We start from the raw sequence: 13,259 nt of genomic DNA, 5'->3' as shown, positions 1-13,259 counted from the left end.
ACCATGTAGTACTATATTCTCTGTATAGGAGAGCTTCTACTTTTAAGTTGTACAGGTTTTATTTTTTTTTTAAATCATTTTTTGTAACTTTCAAGGATAATGTATGTGTTCACTGAAGTTGTTTCTTACTAATTTCTTCGCTACAATGTTTATTTCTATTGTCTTTCTTGTAGTTATTTCTTACCACTTCCTTTGTTTCAGTTATTTCTTTTCACCTTCATTGTTGCAGACATTTCTTACACTTAGTTGTAGTTCCCTTGTCAGTTTCTTTGTCGTGGTTGTTCATTGCAGATTACTGTATTGTAGTTGTTCAATGCTGATTTGTTTACTGAAGAGGCTTCTAAGAAATCTGAGGCCATCCAGTGAGTTCTGTGCTTCTGTGAGGAATTTGCCAGTTGACACAGTTTGAAATGTCTTCTGACTGGGGCCACAGGAGAGTGAAGTAAATGGAAATGCTGTGTGGCTAGGCCCTCCTGTCAGGTAGACCATTCATCTGGTGCAAGTTTTTCGAGTTAACGCCACTTCGGCAACTTGCTTGTCAATGGGGATGAAATGATGATAAGGACAACACAACACCAACACCCAGTCCCTGCGTGGAGAAAATCTCCAACCCAGCCGGGAGTCAAACCCGGGCCGTCAGGTACGACATTCCATCACGCTGACCACTCAGCTACCAGGGGCGGACAGGAGAGTGAAGTGTGATGACTATTTGCATATCCATAAAAGATATATATATAAGACAAACAAAAAAAGAAAAGCAAACTTTCTTCAGGTTGGGAATAAGTGTTCTCATTTGAAGTCTATGTTTCAAAGTGAAGAGGTTTCCAGTGACAACTTTTTGTGTTCTACGTGTTTTGATAGAATAACAACAATGACAATATCTGAACAAGGTGAACTCCCATGGTGCAGATGATGCTTATTTTGCATCAATAGAGGAAGAATTAAATACCTTGAATTAGTCGAATACAGAGGTAGGTGTTAGTACTGACAGTGAAGTCTCTAGGCATCAAGAAAGCGCAGAGAAATTGCTACAGCTATGGATGAATACAGTACAGTAAAACTGACCACACTCTTCAAAGTAGAAATTTCATCTTCAGAAGAAAATGAACCAAGTCACTCTAGCACCTCTTGCTAGGAATTTTTCACAAATATCAATTCAGCTGTCGAATATTGTGCATCCAACAGTGAAAAGGTGCAAGTTTTAACTATTACTCCTCAGACATTTTCAAAGAAAACAATTTTGAATCACATTTCATAAGTATCAAAGTACATGGTAGACAAATCACGAAATGTGAGGTCTGTGAAAGGAGTCTTTAGAAGACCAGATCCCTATTACAGTCATCCAGTAAAAGCAGCTCAAGTTTCAATAGTGCAGTCTTTTTATCTGGAAGATAAATGGGACTGTTCTCGCCAGAGTACCAACAAAAAAGACACTATAACTGTAACAGCTCAAGGTCAAACACTTGTGAAAGTGAAGAGGTACATGACTCACAGTATTAAAGAAACTTTTGCAATTTTTAAGAGCAACTATACAACTTCACATATTGGAAGATCAAACTTTCATGCACTACAACCTAAGTGGGTAGTTCCACACCCACCTAGAGATGTCTGTTTATGTGTGTCCTGCATGGAGTTTGAACTTTGTGTGGTAACTCTGAAGAACTTACTGGAGCATGTGACACATGATACCTTGGTTGGAGGTGTGATGTCATTAGTAGTCTGTGACGTAAAGCAAGAGACTGCCCCAGAAATGGAGGTCGTCTTTACAGACTCTTGGCCTGGAAGACGTAGCAGATAACTCAGTAGAAATTACATATGTGACATAGGAGGAAAATAAACCAATTAAGATAACTGTTGCCTTTGACAGTTTCATTGATGAACTTGGTAAATGGCCAGTGAAAGCAGTAGCACACCAGCATCTGAAGAAATTGCAACAATAACACACTGCAGAAGTGAAAGGGGTGTGTACAAACTGAAGAATTATGTTTAGTGCTTCACTGTGATTTTGCTGAGAACTGGTCTGTAATTCTCCCACAAGAAGTACAAGGGTATCATTGGAGTAATGACCAGGTTTTAATTTTTATAGAAGTGACATATTTTCAAAAAAAGACAGCAAGTGTTGCTGGGTATACAGTGCTTCTGGTCATGGGAAGGGGCCTTGTGGTGGTGTAGGCGGCCTGCTGAAGCACCATGGTACAAAACAATCCTTCCAGACCAAATACAAAACAGATTGCACAGAAGTTGTATAAATTTAAATCTAAGTCTTCGGACCTTTCACATACATTTTGGAACCATTTAAAATGCTTGAAAAAATGAGTCTCTTACTCACCTTTCAAAACTAAAATTATGTCAAATACGGCTAAGTTTTGATTTTTATGAGCCTGTTATGTAATAATGTGGTAATAAAACAGGTTTTATGTACGGCAAAAATTTCAACTGTTTATAAAACCCGTTTAACCAAAAAGTAGAGGCTCTCCTTTTCAGGGAATGTAGAACCATATGGTATTAATCAATAGAAGAAGAAGAAGAAGAAGAAGAAGAAGAAGAAGAAAAAAAATATATTATGAACTGGCACTTTTGAAAAAAAAATCCACTAATTATAAAAAAAAGTTTAGAATGCTATAGTGAAAGAATGTCTAAATGGGGGTTTTCTTTGTAATTGTAAAGCAATTATATTTCAAATAAAAAAAAACAACAAAATATCTAGAACTGTTTCAGAGATACAGCATTTTAAATTTTTTTCCAAAATTCGTCTCTTCAAAATGGTATGCGCAGCGTCATCTTTGGAGGACTGTATTTCGGAGCAGAATTTTTTTTTGTAGAAAACAAAAAAATACATGTTCCTTATTTAGTCCTTCATTTTAATGTTTGCTAAATTCAATAACAAGGTAAGATTTTGTCCTAGTCTGCGTAAATTGATATGGACATGTCCTGACAATTTTTACAAGAGATTCACGTTACAGAAAATTCTGTGTACGTCTTTTTATTGAGCAGTGCTACAGTTTAATTCCAGTTTAGAGTACAACCACCAGTGGGTTTCTTTATCACACATTCCCAAGCCTGGATACACATTTCTAGGAAGTGTCAAGAGGACAAAGCTAGAAAAGTGTCTTTTACAATTCTACACTTGTGTTTCCTTCAGGCTGCCTGAATTTTTTTACAGGTTTGATTAATTTGCTGTAGAATGACATTAGGAAAACTATACTGCCTGCCAGATGATGTCACTGAGGGTGCTGGAATTACTGATATAATGTGCTGATTTTGAACTCAGCACTTGTCACTACTTGATGGAAACTAAAATAAATTTGCTTGGTTGTGTCGGTCCACAAAGCTTATTAAAGCATCCATCACCTCAGCGAAAGTCTCTCAATATTTCCAATCCACCACTCTTTTTCATATATGTATGTAGTGTGTTGCCCTGGCTGGAGATACAATGTTGATATATCTCCTTCATTACTGTCACTAATTTTGGCCTTAACAGAATCTGCATCATCTGAAAATACGCTGACCGGAATTGTTGATTCAGCAATTGGCAAAAAATTATGATTTTATCTAGTTCCTGTTGAAGTACGCCATGTTAAAACAACTCTTCTTGTAACACTTATTTCCTTCAAGTTCTTCTTTAGTTGATTAAAGGAAATTTGATAACACTTTTGCAGATACTTGGATATGATAGCTGAACCTCACTTTCATTACAGTGTCTCCTTAGGCAGCTGAACTGAGGCTCCAGACACACTACCTCTCACAAGCAGCAGAAGAGCAAGGATCACCACAGGCTGGTCATTGATGCTCTTAGTGTAGAAGCGAAACATATCGGGCCTCCAGCCAGGACAACATGCAGCATGCATTTATGAAAAAGAGTGGTGAACTGGAAATATCTGTGGGATTCTGCTGAGGAAAAGTATGTTTAATAAGCTTTATGCACCTACGTGGCCAAAAAATTCATTTATTGGCCATCAAGGAGTGACAAGGGTTGGGTTTGGAACATCACATTACTGCATTTATTCCAGCACTCTCAGTGACACTGTCTCGTTGGCAGTATAGTTTCCCTCACGGCATTCTACAGCAAATTAATGAAACCTGTAAAAAATTCGAAGTAGAAACATAATCTTAGAATTCTAAAAAAGGCCTTTTCCAGCTTTGTTCTCTGACACTTCAAGAAACGTACAATCAGGTCTGAGATCCTGTATAAGTAAACCCGTATCACTCTTGAGAACCTGTGGGATGGGAATGACAGTTTTCTCACTCTGAAAGAAACTGGCAGTTGTTAAACCACAATGGGGCATAGCAACTCATTTACACAATTTTTCCTCAGTTTACATAAACCACAAACTATGTGAACACACAATATGCTATACTTTAAACTGGAATTAAACTAGCATGTCAATAGCATTGCATAATAAAAAGACATACTCAAGATTTTCTATATCATAAATCCTTTCCAAAAAAGTCATACACTCTGCTATGAATTTCCCCACAGTTCCACAATGTGACAATGGTGTAAAGCTTTGTAACAGTTTTACAACCATGATGTCCAGTGTTTTTGTAATGCACAGTTAAAGTTTTATGTTTATAATCAGTTTGATTCTATAGTTAGCGTAACAGAAAAACAGGCTGAAATATGTCATAATAAGTCATGACAAAAGACAGACACTGGTTTTTTTTCCCAAATTGTTCTGGCTCATCTCACCTCCTAACCATCAGGATTTTCAATATTACCTTCCTCAGAGTACTGAACAATTGTAGAACACAGTCAACAATGTCACATTTTATTTGAGTGCCATCAGAATATGGGCTTATTTTAAATGCACCTCCACCTTTTATGGGGGGGAGGAGAGGGGGGAGGGGGACAGCAGTGTGGGGAGCTTATATTCTCGCACTGCAAAACCAAATTAGTTTTTTATCTGGTTTAGAACACGATATTTTTCATGAAAGCTTTTTTTAAAGAATTTGCAGAAGATACATTTTTGTACAAATTGGCTAAAAATAGCCATTTTTGGCGTTTTTACAAAAATCAACTTTGCCCTCAATCTGTTAACTACTGAAAAGCAGTAGGAGTATGTCCCTTATATTCTAAAACCTTATTTGGTATGTTATTACATTCAAAGTTTCAGATTTATCCTACAATTTCTTCCAGACATATAAGAAGTTAATTTCACATTTTTTTGCATCTAGGGTAGCTATAGAAAAAACAATTTTCCTTCAGGGAAAGAAATAAACACAACAGTAAAAATAGCCTGGAGTGCTTTAGGTAAACACCAATGAGTTTTGAAGTTTCTCTGAAAAGAAAGGTTTAAAATCACTGCATATTAACATGTTCCAACTTGTGGCAGTTCGACATGGATTTTTAATGGAGAAACCATTCAAAAACTGATCACTGCTAACTGAGGAATGAAATGGTGCATTCTGCAATTATTAAGAGAAACAAAAAAAGAAATTAATCAGGTAACAGACTGGAGTCAAACACACAAATACAACTAGTGAGAAATGCTGTTAGTGATGACTACTCTGTCAAAATCAAATTCTGTAACACATCAGTTGTGATTAGCAGCACAGACATGTAATTAGGATTATATCTACCAGTGCATCAAAGTTTTAGGAGTGAAAACATTTTCTATACCACATGCTCAATTCCTGCCAGCCATCCAACTTCAGCTTCAGTTAAACACTAATGTGGGTCAAACGGACCTATATGTGCCATATGTACAATTCTCTCCCCTCCTCCAACTCCAACTCTGTCCCAACACACCTCAGAAGGTCCAACAGTGCAGACTGACCGTCATGTCATCTTCAGCACTAGGTGTGACTGGATGTGGAGGGACATGTGATCAGCAAACCACTCTCCCAGCCATAGTCAGCTTTCATGACCAGAGTCACAACAACTAAATCACGTAGGTCATCAACTGGCCTCGCAAGACCTGAGTGCATCGCACTTGCCAAAAGCGACGCAGAACTAGACATTCACCCATCTAAATGCTAGCCAAGCCCAACACTGCTCAACTTTGGTGATCTGATGGGGACCATTGTTACCATTGTGGAAAGCCCTTTGGTTCCTCCTGCTACTCCCTCTTTAACTTTTGCTAGTGTTGTCCTTCCCATTTTTTATTTTCTCCTCTCTTTCTCATATTTTGTGTGTTTATACTCTTTCCTATCCCAGGTCGCTGTACAATAACCTTGTTGTTGTTGTTTTCAGTTCAGAGACTGGTTTGACGCTGCTCTCCATGCTACTCTATCCTGTACAAGCTTCTTTATCTCCCAGTACTTACTGCAACCTACATCCTTCTGAATCTGCTTAGTGTATTCATCTCTTGGTCTCCCTCTACGATTTTTACCCTCCACGCTGCCCTCCAATGCTAAATTTGTGATCCCTTTGATGCCTACCGACCGGTCCCTTCCTCTTGTCAAGTTGTGCCACAAACTCATTTTCTCCCCAATTCTATTCAAAACCTCCTCATTAGTTATGTGATCTACCCATCTAATCTTCAGCATTCTTCTGTGGCATCACATTTTGAAAGCTTCTATTCTCTTCTTGTCCAGACTATTTATCGTCCATGTTTCACTTCCATACATTGCTACACTCCATACAAATACTTCCAGAAACGACTTCCTGACACTTAAATCTATACTCGATGTTAACAAATTTCTCTTCTTCAGAAACGCTTTCCTTGCCATTGCCAGTCTACATTTTATATCTTCTCTACTTCGACCATCATCAGTTATTTTGCTTCCCAAATAGCAAAACTCCTTTACTACTTTACGCGTCTCATTTCCTAATCTAATTCCCTCAGCATCACCCGACATAATTCAACTACATTCCATTATCCTCGTTTTGCTTTTGTTGATATTAACCTTATGTCCTCCTTTCAAGATACTATCCATTCCATTCAACTGCTCTTCCAAGTCCTTTGCTGTCTCTGACAGAATTACAATGTCATCGGCAAACCTCAAAGTTTTTATTCTTCTCCATGGATTTTAATACCTACTCCGAATTTTTCTTTTGTTTCCTTTACTGCTTGCTCAATATACAGATTGAATAACATAGCGGATAGGCTACAACCCAGTCTCACTCCCTTCCCAACCACTGCTTCCCTTTCATACCCCTCGACTCCTATAACTGCCATCTGGTTTCTGTACAAATTGTAAATAGCCTTTGCTCCCTGTATTTTACCCCTGCCACCTTTAGAATTTGAAAGAGAGTATTCCAGTCAACATTGTCAAAAGCTTTCTCTAAGTCTACAAATGCTAGAAACGTACGTTTGCCTTTCCTTAATCTTTCTTCTAAGATAAGTCGTAAGGTCAATATTGCCTCACGTGTTCCAATATTTCTACGGAATCCAAACTGATTTTCCCCGATGTCGGCTTCTATCAGTTTTTCCATTCATCTGTAAAGAATTCGCGTTAGTATTTTGCAGCTGTGACTTATTAAACTGATAGTTCAGTAATTTACACATTTGTCAACACCTGCTTCCTTTGGGATTGGAATTATTGTATTCTTCTTGAAGTCTGAGGGCATTTCGCCAGTCTCATACATCTTGCTCACCAGATGGTAGAGTTTTGTCAGGACTGGCTCTCCCAAGGCCGTTAGTTGTTCTAATGGAATGTTGTCTACTCCCGGGGCCTTGTTTCGACTCAAGTTTTTCAGTGCTCTGTCACTCTCTTCATGCAGTATCGTATCTCCCATTTCATCTTCATCTACATCCTCTTCCATTTCTGTAATATTGTCCTGAAGTACATCACCCTTGTATAGACCCTCTATATAATCTTTCCACCTTTCTGCTTTCCCTACTTTGCTTAAAACTGGGTTTCCATCTGAGCTCTTGATATTCATACAAGTGGTTCTCTTTTCTCCAAAGGTCTCTAATTTTCCTGTAGGCAGTATCTATCTTACCCCTAGTGAGATAAGCCTCTACAGCCTTACATTTGTCCTCTAGCCATCCCTGCTTAGCCATTTTGCACTTCCTGTCAATCTCATTTTTGAGACGTTTGATTTCCTTTTTGCCTGCTTCATTTACTGCATTTTTTATATTTTCTTCTTTCATCAATTAAATTCAATATTTCTTCTGTTACCCAAGGGTTTCTACTAGCCCTTGTCTTTTTACCTATTTGATCCTCTGCTGCCTTCACTACTTCATCCCTCAGAGCTACCCATTCTTCTTCTACTGTATTTCTTTCCCCCATTCCTGTCAATTGTTCCCTTATGCTCTCCCTGAAACTCTGTACAACCTCTGGTTTAGTCAGTTTATCAGGTCCCATCTCCTTAAATTCCTGCCTTTTTGCAGTTTCTTCAGTGTTAATCTACAGTTTATAACCAATAGTGTGTGGTTAGAGTCCACATCTGCCACTGGAAATGTCTTACAATTTAAAACCTGGTTCCTAAATCTGTCTTACCATTATATAATCTGATACCTTCTAGTATCTCCAGGATTCTTCGATGTATACAACCTTCTTTTATGATTCTTGAACCAAGTGTTAGCTATGATTAAGTATTACTCTGTGCAGAATTCTACCAGACGGCTTCCTCTTTCATTTCTTACCCCCAATCCATCTTTACCTACTATGTTTCCTTCTCTCCCTTTTCCTACTTTCAAATTCCAGTCACCCATGACTATTAAATTTTCATCTCCCTTTACTACCTGAAAAATTTCTTTTATCTCATCATACATTTCATCAATTTCTTCATCATCTGCAGAGCTAGTTGGCATATAAACTCATACCACTGTAGTAGGCATGGGCTTCGTGTCTATCTTGGCCACAATAATGCGTTCACTATGCTGTTTCTAGTAACTCACCCGCACTCCTATTTTTTTTTTTTCATTATTAAACCTACTCCTCCATTACCCCTATTTGATTTTGTATTTATAACCCTGTATTCACCTGACCAGATGTCTTGTTCCTCCTGCCACCGAACTTCACTAATTCCCACTGTATCTAACTTTAACCTATCCATTTCCCTTTTTAAATTTTCTAACCTACCTGCCCGATTAAGGGATCTGACATTCCATGCTCCGATCCGTAGAACGCCAGTTTTCTTTCTCCTGATAACAACGTCCTCTTGAGCAGTCCCCGCTCGGAGATCCGAATGGGGGACTATTTTATCTCCAGAATATTTTACCCAAGAGGACACCATCACCATTTAACCGTACAGTAAAGCTGCATGCCCTCAGGAGAAATTATGTCTGTAGTTTCCCCTTGCTTTCAGCCGTTCGCAGTACCAGCACAGCAAGGCCATTTTGGTTAGTGTTACAAGGCCAGATCAGTCACTCATCCAGACTGTTGCCCCTGCAACTACTGAAAAGACTGCTGCCCCTCTTCAGGAACCACACGTTTGTCTGGCCTCTCAACAGATACCCCTCCGTTGTGGTTGCACCTATTGCACCTATGGTACGGCCATCTGTATCGCTGAGGTACGCAAGCCTTCCCACCAACAGCAAGGTCCATGGTTCATGGGGGGGGGGGGGGGGCCAATAACCTTAATTTCTTCAATAATTCTCTGCTGCTACTCTGTTAGTCTCAGTGCTGCTTCTGTTCTTTTTTTTTTTTTTGTCTATAACTTACAAATTTTCGAGTTTTTGTCTTTAAATCAATTTTTTGCTTCTCCTTCGGCTTAATTTAGATTGTTCTTCCTATTTAGTCCTCAACTTTAGCTTGGCTTGACAAGTTACCCCAATAAAATTTCCATTTTGGAAGCATAGTATTTCCCCCCCCCCCCCCCCCCCCCCCGGCCACTCGTCTGACATCTGTATTCAAAACAAAAATTTATTCACACACTTCAGCAGTTCTGTCGTAAGCTTCACCCCATTGTATCCATTACCAGGCTGTACTCCCAAGAACTTCACACAGTCAGCTTCTTCTATCTGCTCATCATATTTTAAGCAGGCACTGCCTTACAAATTATGAATTGCACATTATGCGCTTTTTCGAAATCTAATGGCAAAGAATTGGCTAGGAACCATTTAATGGCCATGAACATATAATTAACCGATATTTCTAACCTAAAGTGCCCACTCTGCTCTGGGCCATCTATTTAAATGACAAACTTCCCTTAACTGCTGTATCATATGCACATCCCTACATCTACACCCGAATTAGAAAAACAGTGTTGCGCAGCCAAAGTATTAGCAATTATCAGTGCTCATTTAAACGTCTTGATGAGGGTAGTGGAGCAAACAGTTACCAACTGCATATAAGTGTACCTACATTATATTACTGGATGAAGCTCCTGTCAATTTACACTCTGAAGTTGACAGATCACACATCAACTATATGTATCAACAGCTTCGGAATGGGTAAACTGGCTGGAGGATCTTCTGTAGTTCCCACAGCAGTTTCAATACCAATGCGATGGATGTCACACAGGACTGAGGCATCATCAGTTGACAGATCACACGTGAACTATATGTACCTACAGCTTCGGAGTGGGGAAACTGGCTGGAGGATCTTCTGTAGTTCCCACAGCAGTTCCAATACCAGTATTGCCATGCGATGGGTGTTACACAGGGCTGAGGCATCATCAGCAGCAGCTGTGTACTGTTCTACATTCACAAACATACACTGCCAATGCATGGGGCACGTGGGGAACATGCTTCCTACTCATATTAAGACACTCTCTCTTCCATTTCATTCCCACAAAGCAGGCAACTATAATTCCGTGTTAAGAAATTTACAAATAGTTTTGACATCAGACACCTTTGGGTTCACTCTCTTGCCGTATGTACCATGTGAGGCAGCAAAAACAAAATACTGCCCTCCCTTATCCCATGATGATTGTGTCTGGCTTCAAAATAATCATGCCCTCTAGCGAACACAATTGCATCTCTCCAATAATTAACGTAGCCTACATTCCGCAAGTGCCCCAAGTCCTTATTACCATCTGCCTGTACACACGTTTTAACAATGGTAATCATTTACTGTATACCGATTTACAACACACTGCTTTACGAAGTAATTCGCATACCTGTATGCCTTCCAACTTTATTGTCTTCTTACCGCTTGTGCATTCTTCGGCTTCCTGTAAACGAAAATGGCATTGAAATAGTATTCTTCACATATACAAACGTTGAAACACAGCTTCCATTCATATGTTGACTTCAGCATACTTGGTCGTTGGTTCCTAAATTTAGATGTCTCGGTTTACCACTCCCGAACGATTCGTTCTTTTCAATAAACTGTTCCTAAAACACAAATAAATACATGCGAGATAACTAGTAAATGACTATCAAATGAATCAGTTGTTTTATATGAAGCCTAAATGTACCCATAACCACATAATACACAGTACGAAGCTCATTCACGTAAAAATACACAAAAACATAGAAAAATAGGCACAGCCTTTACCTTTGCGTAAACTGTCCCCATCGTTCCAACTGTCACTTTCCTATGCTGCACATAATCGCAAACCCGGCGTCTCTACTATTATTTTTTGAAGCAGCGTACGACCTCACCCACCCTTACATCATCTTTGATATAGTCCTCATGTAAACACACAGACGGGAATAATATGTATTTCAAAAATGAGACCTAAATATTTTATTACACGTGTCATTGACGAGAATAGTTCCCACGCTATTTTTATTAGGTTTTTTCTGACAACAAAAACAAACTTCTATGGAGTTCAGGAAATCTTTCAGATTTGTGACAATGGCCAGTTTATTCCAAGTTGTGGAACATGGTGAAAAATTACTTTTCGTACAGTAGCAAGTGAGTTCAATCAAAGTGAGCGAAGAGCAGCTTGAAACCCCCTCTTTTTAGTCCACTCTTTAATTAATAGACCATTAACTACTGTTTCTGATACCTGTGAACTTATGAGAATCAGAGTTTATATTTAGTTTGAAAATTGCAATGATCACTGGAAAACTGGATAAACAGGATCTCTGTTGAGCGTAAGTAAATATGGGACGTATGGGTGTCGTGAAAATAATTGGTGGTCACTAACTTGGAAATACCTGCACATACCTTTCTACATCTACGTCCATACTGTGCAAACAAATGTGAAGTGCATGGCAGATGATATGTCCTTTATTATATATACGGTATGACAATGAGTGTGAGCGGAAGAAACAATAAAACCAACTGTTGATTTTGCTTGTGTTTATATGGTTGCATGCACGCCTACGGTATTCTCACATTTGTGATACTATGTAAGCCTACATACCTCCATTCAGCTCTGTTTTATTGACTATTTAACATCGGAATACATTTACACTCTTGATAATTACTATGTGATCGAAATTGGCAAATAGTGCCGAATAATTGATTATAATAAGACACCACCATCGCTATCACGATGCCTTTGAATAACTACCATTGTTGCCATCCTCATTTGTTATTATTATTATTGACACATTTAACTGTAATGAAGCTTTAATGCTTTTTTTTTTAAAATTTTGGTCTGTATAAGTCTTTAGTGTGTAAATGTAAAAAAAAATCAAGTTAAAGGCTATATGACCACATATTTGTTTCAATGTACCACATTTATTTTGTGCAAATGTTCTAGCATCTGGCCTCTCCTCCATAATCAACGTACACCAGCCCATGCATTGCAACAAGCGACGGCTCTATACATGTTATCTCATTTTTTCTCGGGTTTTCCAAAGAGTTCCATTATAGCTCCTCCATCATGAAAATAATGGCTACATTCCTCAAATTTTCCCAGAAAAAAACCTGTGGCTAATCTTTGTAAAATGGCTACACGTGCTATAAGAACTGCATTGAAAACCAAACTCAAACCAGCATTTTCTTCTGTCAGGTAATAAATTTATATAACGAAGTGTGCAAAGAGACAAAAAAAATTGCTAAAATACATCTCTATAAAAGAGCAGCCAAAAGATACTTCATAAGTAATGCGTACTGCACAAAGATCACCTAGAGGGCAGAGTAGGAGTTAATAATGAAAATGGGCAACTACAACACTGTCACACTACAGTATATGATCATAATGTTCCAGCTCCATGTTCACTTACCAGATTTTGCGTGCGTTAAATATAAAAAATAGTACCAACTGGTATTTTCTACGACCTAAGGTGTCTGTGAATCAGAGTATTCTCCTAGATAAATTGAGGTTTTATGGGAGTGATGGTATAGCCAATCAATGGATAATGTCATCTAACCAAAAGAATGTAGAAAGTTGTACTTAGTAAGCCAACCAATATGGTCCAGGCATGTTATTCTGACTGGGAAGAAATCTTGTGTAGAGTTCCCCAAGGGTCAATTTTAGGTCCACTATTGTTCCTCATATCTGTAAATGATCTTTCATCTAATAT

General features: G+C 38.5%; 1 protein-coding gene across 1 annotated transcript in view; it reads right to left on the bottom strand.

Moving 5' to 3' along the window:
- The window catches only part of LOC124711309 (sorting and assembly machinery component 50 homolog B), a 111,146-nt gene extending 99,657 nt beyond the window's left edge, over positions 1-11,489 (bottom strand). Inside the window, exons 1-3 of the mRNA XM_047241325.1 lie at positions 11,335-11,489; positions 11,097-11,171; positions 10,955-11,008 (exon numbers count right to left, since the gene is read on the bottom strand). Coding sequence (XP_047097281.1) covers positions 10,955-11,008; positions 11,097-11,171; positions 11,335-11,355 — 150 coding nt within the window. The 5' untranslated portion in view covers positions 11,356-11,489. The remainder of the gene's footprint in view (positions 1-10,954; positions 11,009-11,096; positions 11,172-11,334) is intronic.
- Positions 11,490-13,259: the final 1,770 nt, after the last annotated feature.

The sequence above is a fragment of the Schistocerca piceifrons genome, chromosome 8, assembly GCF_021461385.2.
Source record: "Schistocerca piceifrons isolate TAMUIC-IGC-003096 chromosome 8, iqSchPice1.1, whole genome shotgun sequence".
Classification (NCBI taxonomy): Eukaryota; Metazoa; Arthropoda; class Insecta; order Orthoptera; family Acrididae; genus Schistocerca; species Schistocerca piceifrons.
This window is presented reverse-complemented; position numbering and strand designations above follow the sequence as displayed.